Source organism: Oculina patagonica, chromosome 4 (assembly GCF_052425735.1).
Source record: "Oculina patagonica isolate OP01 chromosome 4, crgOcupat, whole genome shotgun sequence".
Classification (NCBI taxonomy): domain Eukaryota; kingdom Metazoa; phylum Cnidaria; class Anthozoa; order Scleractinia; family Oculinidae; genus Oculina; species Oculina patagonica.
The window spans coordinates 63,510,211-63,536,135 of NC_135761.1; the positions used below are offsets into that span (position 1 = coordinate 63,510,211).

The 25,925-nt window shown below is 38.0% G+C and overlaps 3 protein-coding genes across 5 annotated transcripts in view; 1 reads left to right on the forward strand and 2 right to left on the reverse strand.

The window, feature by feature from the left end:
• Window positions 1–1,976: 1,976 nt before the first annotated feature.
• Window positions 1,977–9,828, reverse strand: LOC144651074 (radial spoke head 14 homolog). Its single transcript, XM_078510945.1, has 10 exons — window positions 9,650–9,828; window positions 9,242–9,347; window positions 8,954–9,040; window positions 6,785–6,846; window positions 6,495–6,644; window positions 5,897–6,045; window positions 5,516–5,632; window positions 3,931–4,042; window positions 3,132–3,194; window positions 1,977–2,453 (listed from the first exon to the last, which is right to left on the reverse strand). The coding sequence occupies exons 1-10, from the start codon at window positions 9,740–9,742 to the stop codon at window positions 2,367–2,369; spliced, it is 1,026 nt and encodes a 341-aa protein (XP_078367071.1). The 5' UTR covers window positions 9,743–9,828; the 3' UTR covers window positions 1,977–2,366.
• Window positions 9,829–13,233: 3,405 nt separating this feature from the next.
• The window catches only part of LOC144651064 (A-type voltage-gated potassium channel KCND3-like), a 95,885-nt gene continuing 83,193 nt past the window's right edge, over window positions 13,234–25,925 (reverse strand). Inside the window, exons 1-6 of one of the 2 annotated variants that reach the window (XM_078510933.1) lie at window positions 18,353–19,936; window positions 17,880–17,974; window positions 16,160–16,316; window positions 15,721–15,790; window positions 14,747–15,217; window positions 13,234–13,830 (exon numbers count right to left, since the gene is read on the reverse strand). In XM_078510933.1, coding sequence (XP_078367059.1) covers window positions 13,763–13,830; window positions 14,747–15,217; window positions 15,721–15,790; window positions 16,160–16,316; window positions 17,880–17,974; window positions 18,353–18,745 — 1,254 coding nt within the window. In that variant the 5' untranslated portion in view covers window positions 18,746–19,936 and the 3' untranslated portion in view covers window positions 13,234–13,762. Of the gene's footprint in view, window positions 13,831–14,746; window positions 15,218–15,720; window positions 15,791–16,159; window positions 16,317–17,879; window positions 17,975–18,352; window positions 19,937–25,925 lie in introns of those variants that run through there. The other variant, XM_078510934.1, reaches the window with a different exon arrangement.
• Window positions 22,827–25,766, forward strand: LOC144651068 (neuronal pentraxin-2-like). 2 transcript variants are annotated; one of them, XM_078510941.1, is made up of 5 exons: window positions 22,827–23,313; window positions 23,496–23,663; window positions 23,950–24,172; window positions 25,056–25,186; window positions 25,416–25,766. In XM_078510941.1, exons 1-5 carry the CDS (start codon window positions 22,878–22,880, stop codon window positions 25,664–25,666), a joined length of 1,209 nt encoding a protein of 402 aa, XP_078367067.1. In that variant the 5' UTR covers window positions 22,827–22,877; the 3' UTR covers window positions 25,667–25,766. The 2 variants fall into 2 exon arrangements, with proteins under 2 accessions (XP_078367067.1, XP_078367068.1); XM_078510942.1 differs by having other exon boundaries at window positions 23,959–24,172.

Genomic DNA, 25,925 nt, shown 5'->3' on the forward strand with positions numbered 1-25,925 from the left:
CGGTTTACAAATCTTTTCAGAAAAATCTGAAAAAGAATTTATACGAGGCAGACACGGCAGACAATGTAGCGCCGCATGACTGTTTACCCGTCGCTAAAAAAATTAAAGTTTGCGCCTTTTATTCCTCGCGAAGCGAGGCCGAAGGCCGAGCGTAGCGGGGTGTATAATTTTGTTCCTCAAAGGGCTCAGGCGGGATGAAATCTCGTGTGGAGTTTACGGTCATATATATATATTTATTTGTGAGCTTGGTGTGTGGCGGAAATGACGTCACACGGCCGCCGCGCGCTGGTGGCCTAATGGTAAGGCGTCGGACTTGAAATCAGATCTTCGGGACTAAGGCCGGTGGTTCGAATCCGGCTAGGTTTTTTTTTTTTTTTTTTTTTCTTTTGTGGGTTCGAATCCTGAGCTTTTCATTTTTATCGTTTTTCTTTTCGGATTAAAATAACACTGATTTCCACATGATACTTCCTCGACGCCTATAATAATTCAGGCTATAAACCTTCGGGCGGGCGGAGGGTTCGAATCCTCCTGCCGTTCGTTCTTCTTCTTTTTTTAATGCCCTCAAATAAATGTCCAAAATGCGACTATCCAATAATTTGTCGATGATTTTGAAAATAGCCTGCGCTTCCCAACGCTTTATACCTCTTTACGAACCAGAAAGAGCCGCCATCTTCAAAGCGGAGTAGACCCTGGGAACGAGGGTGTCGCGGGCATGCCCGTTACTAGGCAACAATAACAAATCACCGGTTAAAACCGGTTATCACTCATTATTTACAACACCCCCACCCCCCCCCCCCCCAAACCCAGAGCTTCGCGAGGCCCTGCGAGTCACGTATTACTAGTTTTTATGCTGTTTTATTGCAACGGCCAGCGAAGCGAAGCTTTTATTGATAACTTAACAGCAGACGGGTTTAATCGGCACCAGTAATGGAGAGTTGTGGTCGCGGAATAAAATATATTTATCTTCAGAACTTGTTGCGTGCATGCGGTTATGGAAGAGATCGAATGTCGTTTGAAACTCAGACATGCAGCATGATTTCATTCGACGCCACTTCGAAGTTTATTTTGCATTTATAGCGTTTTGCAAAATTACAGGAATAGTCCGTGTATTTGATGAGTTTCTTCTCGAAATTCAAAGCGAAATTAATGATGCAAGTGGCTCAGAAAAATCTGAAAAATAATTTTATCCTCTCTTGTTTATACGAAGCAGACACAGCAGACAATGTCGCGCCGCATGACTGTTTACCCGTCGCTAAAAAAATTAAAGTTTGCGCCTTTTATTTTTATGCTGTTTTATTGCAACGGCCAGCGAAGCGAAGCTTTTATTGATAACTTAACAGCAGACGGGTTTAATCGGCACCAGTAATAGAGAGTTGTGGTCGCCGAATAAAATATATTTATCTTCAGAACTTGTTGCGTGCGTGCGATTATGGAAGAGATCGAATGTCATTTGAAACTCAGACATGCAGCATGATTACATTCAACGCCGCTTCGAAGTTTATTATACATTTATAGCGTTTCGCAAAATTACAGGAATAGTCCGTGTATTTGATGAGTTTCTTCTCCAAATTCAAAGCGAAATTAATGATGCAAGTGGCTTTATAATACGCTGTAGAGAATTTCGAAAACTGGCACAACAGTCCCCCGGGAATAGTCCCGGGAATGATTCTAAATGCTCGGTGATTTCGTTTTCGAATGTTTCAAAACACGTTAAAAATATTTTGAAAATATATTAAATTGATTTTGCAACGCATTTCGTTTTCGCTGAGAAACATTTCAAAACGATTTTCTTCAACGCATATTCAATGCATTGAAAGTGTTCTTCAACGCGTTTTCAATGCATTGAAAATGTTCTTCAACGCATTTTCAACGCGTTGAAAATGCATTTGCAACGCGTTGAAAATGCATTTCCAACGAAAAAACGGCACAACGCTATTTTCGTTAAGCCTGCTTTTCCCAAATAGGGTCACATATTTACATGTTGCATTGTTATCATCTGATGCAATGTACATAACGTCATGTAAAAGGCACATCATCATTTTGATTACTTCTAATAAATTGATCCTGTACATGTATGTACATGTACATTTATTGTGCTAACACATAAATGATAACTTATACACTCTCTTGTCAGGTCAGAAGATCTCTTAGTTCTATAAGTGAAATTGCTTCTGCATGTACAGCTGTACCAGTTACACTGTTTACCTTGTGTGATGTGTAATATTTTAATATTACACATCAAATAAAGGTACTTAAAAGTAAGTACCTTTATTTGTAAAATAAAATTTAACTGTACAAAGTCCCCTTATAAATTATTATACAGTTTTTTTATTATTTTAAATATCACTCAGCAGAGGTAGTTTTGATTATGGTTTCCAGGTAATAACTTGAACAGCAATCTGTGCGGCCTTCCTCACAGCTGGGCTATCATGATCATGGATAAGTTTTGACACCTGAGGCAGAAATGAAGACGGAGCAGTTTTGTTAAGATGGGGTGCATTATTAAAATTTGAATCTCATGGAAACAAAACACTGTCAAGTCAAAACAACTTGGTATTCCAAGTGCAACATACATGTACACAGTATGTGATTGTAGTATTGGAAGTGAATCACTTGTAATGCATAACTTTTGTACTGAAAATGGTGGTTATTACTACCATTTTCGAGCGACCGTGAACGGCTAACTTTTTTCCGCGTTTTCTCTTGTATAAAACATTCAAGTTTGTACAGACAAACTGTCGAGTTTTAAAAGTAAACCATTTATGTAGTTTAACGTAAAACATCCCCCCAAAATATAAAAAATAAGTAAACAATCGAAGATCGCTGTGGCAGCAATTGCTAGAAATGTCAAACCGCCCTTTGCTGTCGACATTCATTGAAGAAATATAAAAAGTCGACGTTAAAGTTTTCAAAACCATTGTTTCATGTGCAGAAACACACAGGCGGAGCTGTCAAACTTGACATGTCGACGCCACAAACGTGAATTGGTTCAGTTGAAAAACGTGACAGTTTGTCCAGTCAAACTTGAATGTTTTACCCTTGAAAAAAACGCGGAAAAAAGTTTGCCGTTCAGGGTCGCTCGAAAATGATAGTACTACTGAACACCTGTAAAGTACTTAACACCAGCCTACCTCATTAACTGAAGCCAGTAAGGTTGTTCTGCCTAAAGGAGCTTCAGCGAGTGTTGTTATTGCCTAACCATTAAAAAAGTAAGCTTGAGTGAAAAATGCTGTACAGAATTAAAATCAACTACCGGTACATGTACTACATCATTTTTAATTATTGTCAGTAGAAAAGAGAACCTACAGTTACAGTAAACCGGCTGTGCATCTGCTACACTGTAAATCTCACTTACAGTGTATTACACTGTATCTGGGAGTCTTCCAGATACAAACTAAATCTCCCAAACAAATCTCATAATTACAAAGGAAAATGCTTTATAAGTGTGTAACTTGCCATGGATTTTGGTCGATTTTCTGTGGCAATTTGGGGTGTTTATTCCACTTACATGTACCTGAGCTTTTTCTGGTACACGTGCATGAACAGCATACAAATGTACAAGAGTGTACATGTGCAGTGTACCTTTATGTAAAATTGAAGATCTCCCTAATTTGAATTTAGATTGTATATTTTATTTAAGGTTGGCATTTTAATTTCAAAAAAATGTTAAGAGATTTATTATAATAAAATTCATTTTATACATTCAAACACGTGGAGCACCTGTAAACTAGCTAACAGCTAAGTGCGTACTTTTTCCACGTTAAATAAAGTATGTTTTTTTTTTTTTTTTTTTTTTAAACACAAACAAAAAAGAGTTGTACCATGATTGGTTACAATCATTATGGCAACTAACTGGTAACTCAACAAAACAACTGAACACAGCCACTGTTTCTTATTGATTGAACTGAATGAATTTGGATACTAGCATACCTTAAGTGCATTTAGTCTGACTTCGCTCTCTGGGTCATCAAGCAACTTAACAAGGTTTGGAATTGCATTTGCCTCAATTGCAGAATTCTTTCCTTTAGTTGTTATGGTGATCCTAGAAAAGAATAAAAATATTTATCTTTTACTTCAAATGATACACATTCAATTTTCTGTCAACACTTTTATTCCAACACTACATGTACATGTACACAAGAATGCAAAGAATGTGCAAGTATTCAACTCAGTTTGATCAGTGTGTTTAATCAAATAAGTTGTGGGGAAAAAAGCAACCAATGATCATGACCAACCATTGTAGGAAGGCAGCGTGGCCGAGTGGTTAGAGCGCCAGACTTGAAATCCGGAGGTCGCGGGTTCAAGTCCCGTTCTGACCACTAGCTGGTGTTGTTTTCGGTAGCCCCGAATTCAACTCCTCGGCTACGCTTGTAAATAGCCAACTGGTCTGCCTCCTGCCAGTTGGGATTCTTAATCATGTTTCGTTCATTTACAATATTTGTTTCAGAGTTAGTTTGTATTAACCAAATTTTGACTTAAATAAAAAGGATGGATTTAAATCCAAGAATAAAATGACCATCCCAAGAAAATATCCATACCCACCCCATGGAAAATAATTTGAAATTCCAAATAGGTGGGCAGCCTCAAAGGCAAACATTTCCAGTGGGGTTAGGGGTCTCATCCAAAAAAAAACCCTTCCCTGTGAGGAGAATGGATCAATCATGTATTTTGCCTCATCCTAAAGTACTATAGTACTATGCATCACATGATAATTGTTATGGTTGTATCCAGTGGCATATACAGTTTGTAGTCCGGGGATGGAACTATAAGGTGCTGTTTAATTTTATGACGCTGATATTGATTGTACAGTACCTGCAGAAAACCAACAAAATTTATTTCTTATAAACTATTGATTACAGTACTACAAAGTGAAGGCAGCATAATTCTTGGTTTTCATGTTACGTCATAAAATTCTGAAATCAAAATTCACTTATAAGGCCTACTAAATTTTCATTGTCATTAGACGTAAGATAAACTAAAAATATATATTTTTGCAAATTTCCAGATCGATAGTGTCATTCGTTTTTTAAACAGAGCATTTTGAATATTTAAGTTCTCCGTCGTATGTGACATCAAGCTGAGTGCCGTGACAAAGCTGTTTTGTTTGAAAAAAGGCCTTTCCTTTCCATTTTCAGCAGATTGAACATTTCAGATATAATACATGTACATGTAAGTGGTGTTTATGTGAAACTGTACTAGCTCATGAACCAAAGATTGCCGCTGTTGTTAACAGAATTGAGTTCCAGATGGTTTCTCTGACATCACGGCGGCCATATTTGTGTCCCTCGGAAGGACACAGTTATGGAATCTCCATACTAAGCTTTATAAATTGACGTGGAAAGGTTCGGCAAATAACTCGTGAATGGTACACCGCACAGACCTGAAACTTGGAGAAATTGTTTATCTATTTATTGTCTATAATATTTGAAATTCATAGCTTCTGTAGATGAATGGTTTCAAATTTATTTTTTGATTGCGTGACAGTGGAAACCAGCAATAAGCAATTTCAACATACGTCATGATGGCTCCAGCAGCCTGTGCCCTTACATCAGTATTATCATCAGCAAGAAGGGACACAAGTTCAGGTATTGCTCCCACGTCGACTGCCTTGTCCTTACCATCCAAAGGGAAGCTGCAATAAACCAAAACTGTAACTTGAGACAGAGTTCTGAGGTCATACAATTTATATCAAGCACTTCCACATCAGATAAAAACTGATAATTATGCAAGGACTGTTTAAAGAAGGGAAGCATTACAAATGTACCTCTGAGGTGTCAAAATTGTCATGTACGTACACTGTACAGTTGTAGTTTAAGATACATGTACCATTGGGGAAATTCCCATTTAGAAAAAAATCAGTGTAAAAATCAGAGATATCAGTCATAACAGCGTCTACCTCAAGTCCATGACATCCCTGGCAGCTTTTCCTCTTATTGTCGCTGTTTTGTGTGCAAGTAATTTGGTGAAACTTTCCATGGCTCCACTTTCTAGTGCTGACTGGGTTTCAATTGTCATACAATAATGAAGGGTGTCTAAGATGAGTTCCTATATAATGGAAAACAAGACTGTTCAAAATGGCTGTTCTCTTGCTTAGTGTATTTTTGTTTAATGATAAATGTAACACATGTACAATAAAATACAAATATACATGCAATTATTATATGTACTACATATAATAATTATGTATGCATTCTATATACCATCTTGAATGGTGTCAAATTAGAAAAAAACACTACCCAATCAATAATTTTATAAGCAATATTTGTCTTGCCACAGAATGGAGCATACAAGATATATTGTACAGTATAAGCGCCAGCGATCAAGAACCTGACAAAATGTACATCTAGCCTGCAGATGCAGACAAATTTCCATTACAAACAATACTATACATGTACAAGTAAATACAACATTTAAACATGGACTCACATTTCAATGAATGTCAGAGCTGACTATTAAACTGGCAGTTTAATCCAGTCACAGACACATGTACAAACCTTGATTTCATCCTCTTCTTTAAGAAGTTTTCCAACCAATACAGGTACAAGTTTAGCATCAACGACTCCTTCAGTGCCTGGACTCATGTGCACACACATTTCTATTGCTCTGTGAGCATTCCTTCTTGCTTGATAGACATTGTCATCAAACTGAATAATTGCAAAAATCAGGTACATGATTGTAAGGTTTATATACAGCTTTTTCCACATTAATTATCACTCACGCAAGCAGAAGTCATGCAAACAACTCTCACAAAATAGATGTATTTATTATACAATTTTAACCTTACCAGTTCTGATAATGGAACAATCATTTTATGATCTACAAATGCATCTCTTCCAACTGCATGACCTACAGAATGATGTGATTAATGTTAGAAATTTTAATAATCATTTTCAAATAATGCTGAACATTTCAGATTTCATGTTTGCCTTCTCAGCTCTGTCAATGACTACACCAGCATTACCAGTTATTTAGAGAATTGTACTAACGCCAATGTGATGTGTACAGTGTACTGTATGAGCGTTTCTGATAGCAGCTTTATAGATTATAGGAAAATTTTAAATTTACTTGATTGACTGACAGCTTGAGTTAAAAGCTTTCAGCTTGTGGGGCGTTGTATACATTAATTTTGTATTAAAACTACATGTAGCACAACTTGGTAAAAAAAAATCCCAACTGGCAGATGGCTTAAAACTTGTTGCCAAAGATTATTACAATAACATAATTAATGATCACTGATGGCAGACAAGTAGAACTCAGGACCAGCCTAGCTTGAATTTCAGACATCCCTCTGTGCTCGCCTACTCGCCAGAAGGGACGTCTGAACACATCTGGGCCTAATGCCGTCCGGTGACGTCACTACCCGAAAACCGGGTAGTGATTTTGATTTGTTGATTTAAAAATTATTTGCATAATTATGTGAAATTATGACTGAATTTTACCGCGCGAGGATTGTAATTTGAAAACGTTTGGAAAGAGTTTGAAAGAGTTCACCTTCCCAGAAATGAATTTATTAGTCATTTACCTTGAGTTTATTACTTTATTAGTTTTATCTACAGATGAAGAGTAGTAATGGAAACCAGTAGGTTTTAAGTTGGCGGCATTCGTCGCTTCGACATGCAGTGTTTTGCCAAATTTATACGTATTCTTGTTTTGTCAACAAAGCCGCTCAACGCTTATGTCCTGCAGCCTCGATGAGCCAGTGATTTCTGAACTCAGTGCCCACGGTCAAGTAGGATATTTTTGTATTGAATTCCGTTTCTTGATGCCTCTGTAACCGTCTAAATTGATTCATTTAAGTACTCACGAGTGTGTCGTATTTGTCCGCAGCATAACATATTATATTTTGATCGCTAGATAAAGCAAATCAGTTCAGATTAAATCGGTTCTGTAAAAGAATATAACCTGCAGTCGATTAAAATCTCATTCATTTGTCTCAAGTTTTCAATAGTTTACTTTTAAAACAATTTTATACCCTGTAATCCTTTATAATTTATTGAAGCGATTTTTCTTTCACAATTTCATGGCCTCGACAGAAACTTTCCGCATGAATTAAAACGAAAGTGTAACAAAGTCACCGGACGGCATTAGGCCCAGATGTGTTCAGACGTCCCTTCTAGCGAGTAGGCGAGCACAGAGGGATGTCTGAAATTCAGGCTAGGACCAGCCATGTGGCAGGATGAAGGGTTTAAATTAAGGACCTCCTGTTAACGAGACAACTACCATCCCTCAGTCACCCGGGAGGGTCCTCAACATGTCTTCTTAGACCGCACTGGCTTGGTTCCCTGGCACTAGACCAGGAACTGCATACCGTAATGATTCGATTTAGCGCCCGGGGCGCTTATTTACTTTTAGCAACTCAAGGGAGGGTGCTTATTCGAGACAGGGCGCTTATTTGGGGCAGGGCGCTTATTTAATTTTTTGAGAAACAACCAAATGTTCAAAACAAAACTTTAATAAGCATCGAAATAACTAGCACTAACAGAAACTGTAACAGTAAAAAATTGTTAAAAGCTAGTTCATATACTTTTAAAAGACGGTTGTTCGTTTTAGCAGTAAATATATACATGTACGGTACGATGAATGTCATGAGTCTATCTGTTCGACGTCAATGACTTCAGTAGGGACAGCTAGCCACAATAGGGGCGCCTATTAAAATAGGGGCGCTTATAACTATGGGAGCGCTTATTAAAATGGGAGCGCTTATTGGAATAGGGGCGCCTATTGACAAAAACACATTCGAAGGGGGGCGCTTATTCGGAAGGGGGCGCTTATTGGAAGGAGGGCGCTAAATCGAATCATTACGGTACATGTAGCACCCCTGGGTCTGCCTCTTTTACGTTAGCAGCACAGTTATTTATGTTGTGTTCACACTGGTCTCTGCTGGCACCATGTCCTGGTACAAAGGGTTAATGAGGCCTCACATGTATAGCAGTTCACAGACTTGTACACAAACCTGCAATAATACTGAGCACTTCAGTTGCCTTGTGTCTTACTGTAGCATCAGGATCTTTAAGCAAGGACTTTAAACTTGCACCAACACCTGGAAAAAATAACATCAAAATTCACAACACATTGTTTTTTTTTTAATTTGGCTTTCAAGTATCTTGAAAAAAACAACTTCTATGTCTTAGTCTTAAGTTAAATCCTTGATAAAAAAATTATTACACTTTGAAATAATATTTTGCAGGAAAAACATTAATAACATTATTTACTATACATGTACATGTATGCAAGGACTTACCAACTCTCAGTCCTTCAGATATGTGCTCAGGATTGTGCATCACATCGCAAAGGGACATCAGTGCTCTTTGACGTGTTAAAAGGTCTGGACTATTCAGTTCACGGTTCTTCGAGGATCAAGCAAAAATACACAACATAGTAAGCTTATACGAGTATTAGCTACTGCAGCCATTGAAACACAAATTTATATGTAGTAGCACTGATCTTATTATATTATCGTTTTATTACCGGTCAGCTTCCAACTTTAGAGCACCATAAATTCAACTTATTCCAATAGAACTTTCTGGAGTAAGACAATTTGGTTCGGTTAATGCTCACATCAAACAGATACCAGATATCTGGGAGACCTAGGACATAATTTCGAGCTTTGTGCATGTAGAAATCTAGGAAGCTCTTCTAAAATACTTACTAGTTTAGGTAGTGCACGGTCTCCATAAGCAATTCGTGATTTCGTTGGATCTATATTTGGTGGCAACTTCACGGATATAACAGTGTGAGCCATTTTGTTGAAGAAACTTTCACAAAATCACGTCGAAGATTTCTTCCAAAACAAAAATGGCGGTCTCCTGTTGCTACGTGACCATTCTAGTCCCAGTCTCGCAGTCATGAGCTCGTTCTTGTCCCAGGGCCCTGAGTGAAACTCGCACGACTTTTGATTCTTCTTTCTTTGTCTCTTTTAATATTTTTTTCAGTTTGGTTGTTTTGTTTGTTTTATTTTTTTTTTTTCAATTGACATTATATTCCGATTCTTTTTAATTCATCTTTCTATCAGTATGAGCTAGTATGCGGATACTTCAGTCCCTACGTTTTACTCTTGTAGGGTGCCCATTTTAGGGTAGAGCTCAGTGGTTAGAGCGTCCGACTAGTGTACGGAAGGTCGTGGGTTCGAGTCCCATCTGTGAACTCAGAATTCTTTCTCTCCACACATCAATCCATTATTATTATTCAACTTTATTACAATAATTCCAAAACAAAAATAACAGCAAACTTTGTTCGAAATTTATAAAATAAATACCAACATTTTCAGGAGCTCATCATTCTTCCATTATCACGATCGCATTGGGCACTATACTTGCACCAAGTCGCCCTCTATTGGCGAGCTTAGCGAGCCGAAAAGCAAGCGACGCGAAGCGACGACTTTGAGAAAGTCTAATTCGGCACTATCGTGATGCTAAGTGCTGGCAAGTCCCAAGAGTCTCCCTCGACTTGTGCATTTGTTAGCACCTTTAGTCTGGATATATGCAAATACACATACCCGAGTATAGCAACCACAGTCACGGTTTCACTAACATGATAATAACAAGATATTTTTTTTATTTCTTCCCTCCTGCCCCAGTCCAAGGATATCAGAAGCTAAGAATACAGGGTAATCAATTTGGAAATTTCTCTTACAAAGAAAGGAGGTTTACGACTCCAACAGTTCCCCTGTTCCCAATAATCCATTTATGGCTCTGTTATAGTTTAAAAACTATTAACAGAGCCTTTCTTCCACAAAGGAGTATAAATTTCATAAATGGATTATTGGATAAAAAGATTGAGCACAACGTAAGGAGGACACAACGAACACAACGTAAGCACCTCGCCCTGCAGTGGCTTGAATCCTGACATCAGCCCTGGTCTAACAATGCGCCTTCCCATCACATGATAATGGAAAAGTGAAATTCAAGACTTTCTAGTGGGTATAATATTATGTGTGTTACAATTCACTACAGCAATAAAAACTGAAGGATTCGCACATTTTAATAGCAATAAGCGGAGATTATTATTTCATATTTTTTAGTTGCAAGCGTAAATTTAGAAAACGTCGCTAATTAATATTTTTCAAACGTTGTTAAGGTACGATTTACTTTCTATCTTTACATTATTTTCACTTCATTTCTTGGAAATGAAATCAGGGCCCGGCTGTTCAAAGCACGATTAGCCTAATCTATGATTAGCGTGAATTTTGATTTCAGTTTTGTAACTTTTCAGCGAGGTTTTCTGTTTGTTGACTTATTGTCCCTCAGTTTTTAGTTTATCTAATGCTTTTCATATTAAGGATAAAGGTGATCCTATCATTTCTTATCCTTATGCTAATCTTTACAAAAGCAACCCGTAAAAACACTTTAGTCTTTTCACTGGCCCTCCATATTTTCTAAAGTTCGCGGAGAGCGCGCAAGCTAAATATAAATCGCGGAGGATTAGAACGAGCGCGAACTCAAGCGGGGATGTGCTCGATCTCTCGCGCTCACAAGCTAGAAAAAAGATAAGAACTTTCGTGAACAGACTAAAAACACTTTTAACATCAGAAATTAAAACCTCAAGTAACGTTTAATCCAGGATAAGTGTCGATCAGCTTTCGAACAACACGTCCCGGAGCAACAAGTTGAGTCATTTATACTTTTTGGCGGCCATTTTTCATCAGGCCAAGTGATGCTTGTACCGGAATCCAATATTAGCCTAAAAATTCAAATTCTTTAATATTTGGCTGCAAGCTTGAGATCTCTAGTCCCCTGGGCACTCTCTTCCTTGCGTGGGCGAGCGCGAAGGTCAAGTAAGAGTCTGGAAACAAGAGAATGAATTTTCTCTGTCATTCTGGTCGTGGAAAAATGCTCAGACAATCTTGAAACGTGAAAGAAAAAACCAATATTTCAAAACGAGAATAAAGGATCTAAACTGGGTCGCTGGGGCCGACCCAGTCCAGTCCCCAGACCACTGTTTTGTTAAATAAAGTAACGGGTAAGAGACCAATACAATAAATAGATACCTTATTACGTGAAATTTTCGCGACACGTTAATTTCGCGATTTTGAGGTGAGCATATTTCGCGACACTTAAATTTCGCGATTGCGGAAATTTTGTATTTTGAATCACTTTAATTTCGCGTTTTGAGTAAGACACAATTTACATTTCCTTGGCAATATTATTTAAATACTGAACGACTTCATCAAAGGAAAAATAACGTCAAAATTAACAAAAACGCAAGGGCGGGACTAAATCTCGGCAATAGCAACAACAGAGCAGTTCTCACAATGTCTACTAATAAGTGCATTAGTTATTGTTCTTGAGTCAATTGAGGACAACATCCATTTAGATTGATAATTCCTTCCTTTAGTGGTACTAAACTTATTCTTTCTTGATTATTGACAGTCACTTAATTTTCGTGTCATGTTATGTTCGCGACACTTATTGTTCGCGTCACTTTAATTTCGCGATTTTTTGGGAATCGCGAAATTCGCGAAATTAGCGTGTCGCGAAAATTTCATGTAATAAGGTAAATAGTTTCTTACGTAGGTAAGTCTGAAGCATGCGCAAGTAAGGATTCCCAACCCTTTCTCTTGTAGGAGGTCAAGAGGTCGTAGTACTGGCTAGACTTCACCATTTGGTTATTTACATTAGCGTATTAGCGTAGGAGTTGAAAAAGCCATTTCGTATTCTCGGTTTGACTGCAGCTAGATAGAAGGCTTCGTATGAGGAGGAAATTGTTTCAAACACAGATGATACGTTCCAAGACATGAAGCTGTTTTAGGGATATCCCCCCCCCCCCCCCCCCTCCCGCAATAGCTTAAATTGCAAGCGATGTTCAATCCAATTCCAAGAATACGAGAACGGAATATCTGGGATGAATAGACCTTATGCAAAAATGGTTGTCGTTCATTTCTGATGTCTGGTCAGGTTTCTTAAAGCGCTGATGGTGACACTTGAAAATATATGTAATAATATGTTTCAACAAAAAAGTTGAGTGTTTTTGGTTAAAAGGCTGCAGAATTGTGACTCATTCAAAATTATGTGATTTGTATGGAAAAAGCCACTCTGGCCTGTCTAGCCTCGTTTTCATGTTTTTGGCATATATATGTCCCTGTAACTTCCCATTAGATAAAAGTATAGCTTTTAAACTTCAAACACTGATTCATTTTGACTTGATCTTTAAGTTAAAGTAATTTTTTTATTTTGTTGACTAATGATTCCTCTGGGAGCCGAAATTTAACGGCAGCCATGTTTGCATTGGGTCTATGTCGTGTTACAAATTAAGCTAGTGGGCTGACTAGAGGACTTCAGCTCCAGTGCCCTGGCCACTCGGCCACATTGCTTCCAAAGGAAGAATGCCTGTAATAAATTATAACTAGTACGAGCAATTAAAATAATATTCCAACCTAGTGTAACCAGCTATAGTCCATATACAATCACGACAGATCTGTTATATTAATTGAATAAAGCGAGTATACAAGGTACTAACTGCAAGATGTAACATAGTATGTGAATGTGTGGTTCGCCAGCGAGGACACCCACAAGAATGCCACAGTGTACCACAGGAGCTTGCAGGAAATAGTGTGAGAAAACAGGCTAAGTGCTAGTGCTATTAAACGCACTGAGATCAAATTTAAAGCCAGGTTCGTGTTCTCGCCTGTGAATCACACTTCACATAGTAGATTTATTACGTCTTGCTGTTATACTCCAATGAATTTGATGCTAATTTCTATGAAGCATGCAATAGTCACTACTTGATGGTGTTCAGTACACTTGTTGCGTGCAGCCATGATTGGCTATTTGTCGTCTTCAACAGACTTTTCTGTCATGAAGCTTGTTTGTGCAGTTAAACCATCTTCCAGATCTGCCAAAGGGAAGAAGGAAGATCTCTCAGTAATTTATCTTGACGTTATTTTGTATCATTTGCTTATCGACAGTATACGTGCCTCAAATAAAATGACTTTGTTCGCTAAGGCTGACACTTGAAAATTCAGCAATGAAAGTCTAAAGTCTAAGCTGAATGTTGAGAAGGATGCAATGTTTATCATATGTCACGAGCGTGTCGGACGAGAATTGATTGCTTGCACTTGCTGATCCTAGCAGTATGCAGGATGCTTGCCATATATCAACCTAATAAATGCCTTGCTCACCATAAGTCAGTGGATAGAGTACCCACCCGGCGCTTGAAAGGCCATGGATTCGATTCCTGCAGGGGATTCATTTTTTTTTCATGCTTGACATAAAGAACATTACATCTTTCTCATTTTACCACTGAGCTTGAAATTTACCATCTTTCTTTATTTATCACAAATGAAATGTTTTTTACCATTTTACCATTTGATTTAATGCGGGTTAATAAGTTAAAAGAATGAAGATGAATTTTGCGACAATGACAAAGCATGAGCATGGGACAAAGAAAAAATCTGCGTCCCCGACGAAAATCAACCCCAAAAATTAAATAAAATAAATCACATTTTTTCAGTGTCAATTTATCTAGCACAACTGTGCTAATTGAGGACACTGTAAATTACAGGAAACAAATATTATAAATCACTGAAACAGGAGCTTGTTACAAATCCCAACTGGCAGGAGGCTGACCAGTTGGCTACTTGCAAAGCGCGGAGGTGTTGAAATTGGGACTACCGAACACAAATCCAACTAGTGGCAGGGAGGAGGATTTGAATCCGGAACCTGCGGATTACAAGTCCAACGCCCTAACCACTACGCCACGCTGCCTCCTTAAACATCGATTAAACGGAGAATACAAACACGCAAGGTACCTTTCATTCTGAAGCTTTTTCCTTTCTTCTTATTACGGCAGCAATCCCAGATTGCCCCGCTGATGAATGCAAGTAAGATAGTGCCCAGTACAGCACCAAAGGGAATAAGATACTGCGAGAGGTTTTTGAAGTAAACCCATTTAAACTGAAACTTGAGATGATCGCGTTGCTCCAAGAGTTTCTTGCATGAGTGTGATTCCTTCGCTTTGCTGTTATGTTTCAGTTGTCCCCCCTTTCTGTCATTCAGAGCTGATCTTATCTGTGTCTTCATACAGTTAAGGAATTTCTGTTCCGTGTTAAATTCGATCAACTCGTCATCCAAAAATAGAGACGCACCAATCTCGCACAGGGGTAAGAACTGGAGCACCTCCCAGGAATTACTATCCTCTTTGTCATTGCAGTGGAACACCACTATAGAATCCAGGTCCTTGACATGTAAATCAGTCGGGGATTCTATAGGGTCGCTAATTTCTAAAATGATCAAGATAAAATCTTTCATTAGTGGTTTCATATTGAAAAATTAATTCACCCACAGGAAAACAGACAAAAGGAGGTACTTGTCTCGGTAAAAATTTTCAATTTATTTTTTTTTTTCAGGTTTTCCGTAGCGGGCTACACGATAAAAAAAACGAACGCACGAACACACGAACACACGAACACACGAACACACGAACACACGAACGCACGAACGCACGAACGCACGAACGAACGAACGAACGAACGAACGAACGAAAGAACGAACGAACAAATGAATGAATGAATGAATGAATGAATGAATGAATGAATGAATGAATGAATGAATGAATGAATGAATGAATGAATGAATGAATGAATGAATGAATGAATGAACGAACGAAGTGGGAGTATTCGACACCTTCCTCAACAAACTCTGTTTGCCAATTTACTTGGAGAGAGTGGCCTATCGTTACGAGAATCATGATAAAAAAAGAAGCCAAGCAGTAAGTCTAAAATACCTTTAATGATAGAAAAAGCCATCTTGTAATCAACATAATCTGACTTATAAAGGCCAGGAGGAACTCCAATCTAAATGAAAAGGATTCAAACAAATTATTTTTAACTGTTATTTCTAAAATAGCTGACGATACCCCTATACCCGCCTAAGTGTCCCTAAGCGTGAACTCTAACTCTGACCCTAAATTCTAATAATCGCCTTATCTAGCCCTAATTTCATCCAATAATCGGAGCACTGTTTCGACCTAGTCCAAGCCTAAACAAGAGAGGAAGGCATCGTCCATTCCGAAAAGCTTGGTTTCCAATGATGACATCGACCTTTTACGTAAGGGAAATCAGCCTCGCTCGACGAGAGTGGAAAAGAAATAAGCATACAAGGAGAGAGAGAGTACCAATTGCTATTAAAGGACACTCTTGCCAAAACATAGTCTGGTTACGTACCGTTCTACTAAACAAATGATCTTCACTCTTAAGTTCCTCAGCAGTTAACCGAGAGGACACTTGAGCCGTGAACATGGACAGCAGAACGATTCCTGTGATCATCCACGCAGTAGCAAAGAGACGAGCGCACACTGACTTTGGAGACTTGTCGCCGTACCTGTACAAAACGAAAGTACTAAGCTTAGGAAAGTAACGTTTTTTTTTGTCTCACTCTAACGGATCTTTTAAGGGTGTAAAATGTTGAAGGCAGTGGAAGTTTGTGAAATCACTTTGCCTGTGTCTTACTGATAAGGATCAATAGGGATGCTAATAGTGATGGTAAAGGTTATGGCGATGCCAATGATGATGATGATCATCGTCATCATCATCATGATAATGCATGATGAATTGTTGGAAACGATGTTCGATCTGACCTGCCGGTATGTGGGTGACAACGAAACCTAATGTAAAGAAGGAAAAGCTAAAGAGATACTAGCTAGATCACCTCAGCACCATTGATACAGGAGTGATTATGTTCACTAAAGAGGATCAAGAGGCCAGGGAAATGATCAACCGGTTTTGAACTTTAAAAGACTATGGATAGTAAAACATAAAGAATAGAGTTTACTACAAGAAACTTATATGAACATAAACGTGAAACAAAGGTCCAACCACCCAGACAGTATGAAGAGAGCCATTACAAAAGGATTTTCAGATAATAAAAGAGCGGAAAAATGACACAACATCGAAGACGCGTTTGTAGTGAATCGATACCCCAGAGAGACAGTGAGAGGATTTATGGAACAAAGACCGAAACAGTTGACAGTCCTGGAGCAAGAAGAACAAGACAGTAGTGGGATTAAATGACCATACCATACTTGAAAGGGGTATCTAAGCAACTTAGGGCATTTGCCAAACAAAACTTCTTTAGTGTTGCTTTCAGTCTTGGAAGGAAAGTCTAAGAGGTAAAACATACATGTCAAGTGCCACTCGGTAAAGACAGAAATGTGTTGTATACACGTTTCCATGTGACGGTCAAAGTACTAGCTGTGTACAATGTGTGTATGTCGGGGATACATGGCGCCTCTTCCAGACAAGAAAGAGAGAGCATATCGACAAAGACAGACTGACAAACGAGGACCTACAAAAAGGGAACACTTTGTCGGCAGAGAAACGGATGGGCAAAAAAGCTGTAGGCCTAGCACGCCACGCTACAGAATGTCAGAATGGCTTCAACTGCAAGAGTGCCAGTATTATGGTTACGGAGAGGGCCAGTTACGAGGATTAAAGCAGATTAAAGAGACGGTTCATGAGTGAGTCGAGTAGTTATGTGAGAACACTGTGCGATGAGCGTATCTAACAATTCGACCACCTTGAGACATGGAAACTGTGAGAAGGATCATATTTTTTTATACATGGCCTTCTTTAGGACTGTTTACGATAAGAAATGTCAATATGGCGGTCTGATGTTTCTCTTTGTAACCTCATCTGGCAAGACAAGTATGGACGGTTAAAGGCAGCTGAAAACACACCAGGAACATTACATGAATGCGATACATCGGGGAAACATGCGCCAGTTGATGGCGAAATCTTCTCGAGATTTCCCGTTTTTTTTTTTTTTTCGGCTCTGTCCGCTTCTTAAATTAATAATTGCGCAATATTAAGTTCATAAGTTGACAGTTATTCCCCCGACTGAGAGCTGGGTTCTCTTGTTTTGATCAGGTAATAAAAACAGGCTTACCCTACTGTTGTCATGGTAACGATTGCCCACCACATGCCGTCAAAAATGCCCCTCCAGAAACGTCTTGGAAACTGCTCCGAATTTGACCGGTGATCCTTGTAAAAAAAAAAAACAACACAAAGCTGTTAGGGCCTACGCAAGGGGACGTCAGGCAAAGGTATTCCGTCGGAGATGCCATTTTAATTTCCTTGTGTAACTAACTAGCTTTAATGCATATACTTAGGTAGTTGGTTAATAATTCATCGGGCAAATATTCTGCGAGCAACTACTTAATCTTAAATAGTATGCAAGTAACTTTTGTTCTCTTGGTTACTTAATAAAAAACAATGAAGCGGCTCGATGTTTTCGGCATTACGACGACAAAGCTCGTTAAATTTTATTGAAACATGGCTACATCAATACTTAATTTTGAGAAAGATGATTTATTACGCTTTTCTTATTTATTGTTGCACAACTGTTTAATTTATACTCACTAACAGCCACAAGATCATTCCAGAAAGCGCCGCGCAAGAAAAACACAACACAAGCAAAGGCCATAACTCCAAAATGGCCAAGTAAGCGACGTTAACGAGATCTTGACTGCTTCTTTTTCTCACAAGCACTGGATGTACAGCTTCGAGACTTAAAAAGTCACCCTTGTGATCAACGCTTTTGGCCTGAAAGACTGGGAAATTGATTGTAAGGTTTTCCTTAGTGACACTATTTAGTTCGATGCATTGTCTGGAAGCATGGATTAGAGTTTTATTCCATGCTCCTAGTCGTTCAGTGAAATCCTCCGAGAAGAAAGCGGAATTGTTCTGATAGGAAGAATCATCCAGATGTAGGAATTTTGTGTCGTCCAAGTCGTCAGAAACAGAATTATTCATGCTTTTTGTGGTGGCGTTGTGCAGGCTAGTGTTGTTCCGTTGAGGATTAACAACAGAATCGTTCACATTTGGCAATTCTGTTACCAGTGGCTGTGTCGGCTTCTCGGACTGACTGGCATTGAATGGCACCACTTGAGTGAACGATGCATTAGTGGCGTTGTGTGATACTGTATTATTTATCTGAGAATAAACGCTTCCATTATGATTTTCTTGAGCAGCAACAAAGAGGAAACAAGGCAAAATAAACAAACTTTCCCAAAACGACCATTTTTGGTTGAATTTTAGACAGAGATACCTCTCCGTTTTCACACATGAAAAGCACTGCTTTGAGTGAATTTGAAACGGACTGGATTAAATTCCTTGCATCGCTGAAACCTTCTCGCAGTCTCTCGGGCGGTTTTCTGGAAGCAATATTTTTAGCTAACGCTTTTTGCCTTAATTTGTATTTATCTGAATAATTAATAGCAAGTAAAAATTGAAATTAAAAATACTGACACAGCATGTACTATTATCCATAAGCATGAATTTGAAATAAAACCGACCCAACACTAATGAATATGCCTCCAATTATATTCCAGTGGAATCCAAATTTTTTGGACCTCCAAGGAACACGAAAATTGGTTCAAAATTTCGGCAATTCGAGACATGGGGATTAAAATTACAGTGAAACAGATTCAAGGGAAACAAATTGCATTTGTTCAAGCTATGAATGGTTTATAGAAACAGTGTTCGAGAAAACGGGATTCTGCTGGATATAGTTTTACTCAACAACAGCAACAACAATCTATTTGCATTGTTATTTACATGGATAGTATTCCATGATATATATTGAGAAAACAATTATTCATAATATTTAAGCGGTTAGTACAGAGACCACCTGAGTTTCGTATTTTACATTTCTAATCATTTGTAACCACAGATAACAACAGATTACTATTCAGGCAGATCACGTATACCATTTTAAGGGTTTTTTGTTTTCTTCCTTAAGCAATGATTGTATCCACTATAATAAGATAAAAGAACTTAATCTGAGTGTTATTTCTTCAAACTAAAGTTTTCGCACTCCTGAAACAGAATATGCTGATATTAATATATTTAGGAAGTCTTTTAGTATCATGCTCTGGAGCTTTGCAAAACACATCAAACACGGCATTATTTTTATCATTTCGAATACTTTGTGAGAATGAATTTGGTGTTTTAATAAAAACCGCCCCTCGACATTTACCTTCGCAGGTGTTTCAAAATACCAAACAGAGTGCATGTTAAACAGGTTAAAAACTTCCAAAAAAATTAATGATAAAAAGTGAAAGCTGAGAAGTCATCTCGGATGTTAACTAAAAATTAGAATGCTGGGTTAATTTTTTACTGCAACCCCTGAGTTGTATCCTGTATGTAGAGCGATGAAAAAAAAAACGAAAATAAACAAAACAATAAAAGGTTATATTGGGGGCAGTTCAGAAGTGGAATTTCATCCCTGATTCAGACGAGGAATGCTATCTAATGAAATTCATATTGAACTCTCTTTTTAAACAACTTTGACATTCAGTGAACACTTTAATCTTGATGATGTTCGATACATCGAATTACTTCAAATATTTCTTAAAAAGTCATTATTTTCTTAAATAACGAATAAAGTATAATCATCTAAATATACTTTTCTATAATAACTTCAACTCCCTTTAATCACAAAACCCTTGAGATAATATACACTTGACAATGAATCAATGACCAAATAAATACATTTTTTAAGGGACTATGAATGTAATTCACAAGTTGTGAAAATTTGACGACTTTTTGAAACTTTAAAAAAAGATTAACGATAGCTATATCATAAAAAAATATAAAAAAAAGTATTTCAAACATTTTTCACTAAGACACAGTGACTACTTAACTCGCACCAAAACTGCGAGAAGAAACAGCAATATGGACCAATATGAATCGACACAACAATAAACAAAAAATGGGTTGCACAATTATTGCATAAAACAAGAACCTTTTTACTGTTTTAACAATATTCTTTATGTTCACGGTACTGAGTCACTTATCATGTCGCGAGTCTCAGGCTTCTTTTTTAATACCCGTGTTTACATAAACGCGTACGAAAACTTTGGTTCTTTCATTTCGATAATTTCTGATCGAAATCGAAACTAATCGCTCAAATCCCTGTGATGTACTAGCATCCCGTCCAGGGGGGAGTAAAAATATCCTAGCTTCTTAATGCAAAAAAAATAGAAAAAGGCGCGGGGCAGGCCACGCGAGCTAAATCAATAGCGCCAGAGTGTTCCTTAAAATGACGTGTCCAGAAAAATATTCGTTTATGTCAAAAATGGAGAAAGAATAGTGACGGTTCTCTTAACTTTATATTGGTGAGGATTTTCTAGCCTTTCAAAGTTAAGGATTGTTTTTAATTTTCGAGATGAAGTATGAAAACGAAGCAGAGTCATCGAGTTTTGAAAATTTATCTGGCGTTTAAATGTAACAAATTTTATCGAAGAAATATTCAGCCGAAGCTTTCCCGGTCGCTGTTGCTGTTGAGGCGCGGCTAGAGTTGCTCTCGACTACGCCTCGAGCAATGCTTTTATTTCTCTCGTGCTCTCCACACTCCAAGTTCATCCACAACTCGATACATGAACCAAAGTTGAATATCAGAGTGAGTCTAGCAATCGGTTTTTATTGATTTTCGATATGAATCGATTAATTTATATCGATTTTTATTAATCCGATTCCTATCCCTTTTGATCATCAAGTATCGAAAATATCGATTTGTTACGCCCTGTTTTACTTTTTGCGAGGCGAGCTCCAGAGAGAAAAAGACAATCCGGTATAGTTGTAAGCAATTTTTATAGCATTGCGTGATCAGTTCAGTTTGGGTCACGCGATGGGGGTTTCGTCTTGTATGATGAGGAAGTGTTACCATGGTAACAACGTCCACGGTTGTAACGTGTCAAATGGAATGGGTGGCATGACTGAATAATGAGGATGTTACAAAATGTTTACGTTTCAAAATATTTAAATTAATCGAAGGGCTGCCCTTTTACATTGAACACACACTGAGCAAGGAAGACAAAAGCGCCTGAAAGAGACTTTGTAATCAAACGTAACGATTGCAGCAAATAATGAAGGCGACATATAGACTATAAGCCTTGTCTACCAATTCCTGATTATGACAATTTTCTGAGTTATCCGCATCCCTTCACGTAACCTTGTTTGGTTTTCTTGACCTTCCTCAAAATTCTGTTTTGAATTTTATATGAGCAAGACAAATGAAACTGTAGCTAAGGATTACATTCAGTCTTCAGTCAGATCCAGTGTGTACAATTTCCCAACGAAATGAAACTTACAAGATAATTTACTGCTTTGTGTCCTATTTTTTATCTTTCCTTTCCTTCGATTCGTATTTTCAGCAATAAATTCCTATCTGTAATGTCGAAAATGTCTATTGAAACTCGGTTGAAACTCTGAAGGCTAAGTTAAATAAATGCCAAAATTTTCTGATAAATGTTTGCATTTGTCGCGACTTTTTGCATAAAACCATGGGGGTGACGATTCTAATGTCTCGGAAGAAGAGCAAATTTTTGTCGGGTTTCTAGAGAAATTGTCGGAATTTTGGAGACTCAAAAAATGTGGCGATAATTGCAAAGAAATATAACTGGATAGCCACACTGTTCAGCTGCTTAAACACCGTATTCCCTCTCTCCCCACTCCCCCCACCCTCCGCACCGTATAATCTGTAGCCGTGATCAGGTTTGCGTTACAGAACTCGAAATAAATTCATTTACCAACAATGAACAAAAGGTGTACTTGTCATTTATCTAACAAACTTCCTCGCACACATACCTTCTCAGAGATCGATAACTTTCACTTTTCAGAGAAATTGTCCACAAATGTTTCCATTAACATTCCATTAGACTGATCATCAGTATAATTTTCCTTAAATGATGTCATAGCCGCTCTGTAGAATAATAACATTTGTTTTCCATGTCACGATAATCAAACAGACCGTGGATCGCATAATCACGCTCGAGAAAAAATACTTGTTAAATTTATATTTACAATGTACTTCACACTGACTAAAATTTTCTATCGTTGGGCTCAGGGCTTCAGTCTCACTAACAGACTTCTTGTCGTCAACATGTTTGCAGCAAAATCGATTGGTTTTTCTTTGTTCCTGATTTTTGTGGCAGTAACCCAAGTTGTTTCGTCAACTGGAGTGAACAAGACTACCGCTGATGGGAAAGTTTTCATCACTGGAGACCATAACGAAGTTGTTGTGTCCACAGCCCGAGAAACGAAGATCGCGTTCGCTGAAATTAAAAGCAAATTACAGTCGTTGAGCGCGAAAGATGAAGAGTTGGCCAGAAAACTGCACGCCTTGGATGAGAGAATCGTGCCCCGTGGAAAACTGGATGCGATAATTAACGAAACCGTTAATAATTGCTCCAAAACGATTGAGTCCCTGGAACAAAAACTCGAAAAGAAATTGGATTTGGTAAACAGGTCGAAGGCAGCGCTCGCCTTGCAGATTCAAGTGATGTCTCAAAAGTTACAGAAAGCCATGGAAAAACAAGGTATATTTACAGTCAATAATAACCGTCCTTGGCTAATGATTTAAATCCCTTCTCTAAAAAAGTGTTTGGAATTGAAATACCGCTGTATTGATCAGTACTATACTAAAAATTCAGAAACATAAAATTCTGATGCATAAAAACTTTCTTTTCCTAAATTAATCAATGACTTACTTTTTCAACAGGAAAGCTGGATGCTTTGAACGAAACCATTCAAACACTATCCAAAACAGTTGAATCACTGGACGAACGCATTGAAAAGAAGTTGAATTTGCTAAACAAGTCGAATGTAGCGATGTCTGTGCAAGTACAAGCGCTGTCTCAGAGATTAACAACTCTGGAACGAAATCCAGGTACACTACAGTCTAATTGTAGCGATCAAATGTGCCTAGGACACCAAATGTCTTGAGTGTTAGGAAAGAAATTGTTTTTTTTTTTTTCGAGGCAGCCAATCTGACTAGTAAATAAAAATGACTAAAATACAGCCCGTGAAATATATCCATTCCCCGGCTTCGACACTCGAATTCTGTATTGAATACCGCTCGGGCTACTGAACCAAATTGCTGTTATCTGTTGAAATAAACAATACTGAAAGTTTATTTTAAAAATGAGATTGCTTTCCTTCTTGTTTCACTGTAGTCGCCCCAGGTTACGCTCTGCTGTTCCCGCGAAAAGGAACCAGTGATTACGTCATCACACGTGGCATGCCAAGCCTCAAAGCCGTGACAGTTTGTCTGTGGATGAAAACCGCTGATACAGGAAATGGAGGAACACCGCTGAGCTATGCTGTGTCTGGGTCAGACAATGATCTGATCCTGTACGATTACAGAAATTTCTATTTTTGGGTGGGAAGTGCTCACAGGTACTAACATTTCCACTGAAGCTACTGGAAGCTAACAATTATTTTCTGCAAACGTCTTGTCGTTTTATTATTATTATTTTTTTGCTCTAAAATAGTTCAGTCATACGCTCCAGTCACATCAGAGGATGTAAGAGAATGGTGTGTTTTGTTTTTCAAGCAAATCGCACGTGTTAGTCCATAATGGATTGAAACATTTCAACACTTATTTTTATTTTGAAGCAGAGGAACTGATCATTATATTTCCTCCACTTCAACAAAAGTCATCAGAATATCATAAATTATCAAGAAAAACACAAAATTTTCCAGTATGTATTTTTGGAAGGCATTTTGTAGTTTGCAAAACAAATGGCCTCCATTTTTCACGAAAAGAAGAAAAAAATGTTATTCTTCTTCTTTCTCCCAGAGCTTAGATCTTAGTAGTTGACAAGGTACAGTATCTGCCGGGGCTTCGACTTGATCCTCGACTCTTTTGAAATCTTGTAAAATCATTGTCAATTCTTTTATCGCAACTGTGACAGCTCCGATGTTAAAGCCCGCCTAATTTTACGCAACGTTTCAGTTAACTCATTCTTCTGATAATTAAATTTGAAAAAATATTTTTAAAGCAAACCAATAACATACCAATTACATAGTTGTTTCTGCAACTGATTAGAAAGGAGTCTGGGTCACTTTGGCTATGAAAAATTAAGATCAAAAAGCAATTCTCGGTGCTTATTTTTAGAACAAAGCTTCCTATGAGGATAACAGAGGCTTTTAAAAAGACTTTAACCATGTTAGACTAATTTGCATCAGTGAATAGGTACAGCTATCTAACAGATGGTATAAGAAAGAAAACTAAAAGAATCTTAGGAGTGACAATAACTCTTTGCTGTTCTATTTACAGTGGCCGTACATCTGTATCTGCAAACGATGGAAAGTGGCACCACATCTGCGCAACGTGGGAGAATACCGCTGGATTATGGAACTTGTACAAAGATGGCAAGGTTGCAGCTTCTGGTAAAGGTCTTAAAACAGGTAAGGGCGACTTATCCGTTACCGAATATTGCTCATGAAAAAAGAACAGTACTTCTTATAACGTACTGACTGTGAAACACATTTAAATGTAATTCTATTTAAAATTCCAATTCGATCTGGAAAAATAGGATAAAGAAGCACCCTGTGGATATTTTACTTAAATTTCTATTCTATACTTTGTTAACATGAGAAACAGCATAAATCCATCATTTTATTAATATTTTCACAGGCTACGTGATCCGTGGCGGTGGAGCCCTGGTACTAGGGCAGGAGCAGGACTCTGTGGGAGGATCCTTTGAAGCCAGTCAAAGTTTCATTGGTGAAATAACAGGCGTCAACATCTGGGATCACGTGAAAAACAACAGAGAAATCACACGCATGTCCAAGTCGTGCCTGATAGGGGTGGGGAACGTGTTTCAGTGGAGCGACTTTAAAGCTCACTTGAAAGGCTCAGTGAAGATTACTAAGCCGTCATGTTAGGAGTTAAAAAAACCTCCCTGAAAATGTCAGCTTGGACAGTAAATAAAATACACGTCTGTTGATGTGATATGCAAGCATTGTGTAGTATTTATCTTTAAAGATATTCCTGTGCTCCACAATCGTTGCACGTTTTCTTGAGTTAAAGCTGTTGTCAGTTGCTCACTTTGCCTAAGACAAGGGTTAAGCTAAAACAATGCGAGTTTTTATTCGAGTTTTTTTTTTAAGACCAAACTTTGTTGGGTGACCATGAAAAATTAGA

What these genes read in the sequence shown, in the direction of transcription:
- LOC144651074 (XM_078510945.1), bottom strand. Translation starts at nt 9,742, where the DNA reads ATGGCTCACACTGTTATATCCGTGAAGTTGCCACCAAATATAGATCCA. An exon ending in ACCGTGCACTACCTAAACTA is followed by an intron (nt 9,348 to 9,649) that starts GTAAGTATTTTA and finishes TGATCCTCGAAG; the next exon opens with AACCGTGAACTGAATAGTCC. An exon ending in AAGAAGAGGATGAAATCAAG is followed by an intron (nt 6,046 to 6,494) that starts GTTTGTACATGT and finishes TCCATTATATAG; the next exon opens with GAACTCATCTTAGACACCCT.
- LOC144651068 (XM_078510941.1), top strand. Translation starts at nt 22,878, where the DNA reads ATGTTTGCAGCAAAATCGATTGGTTTTTCTTTGTTCCTGATTTTTGTG. An exon ending in GAAAGCCATGGAAAAACAAG is followed by an intron (nt 23,314 to 23,495) that starts GTATATTTACAG and finishes CTTTTTCAACAG; the next exon opens with GAAAGCTGGATGCTTTGAAC. An exon ending in TGGTAAAGGTCTTAAAACAG is followed by an intron (nt 25,187 to 25,415) that starts GTAAGGGCGACT and finishes ATATTTTCACAG; the next exon opens with GCTACGTGATCCGTGGCGGT.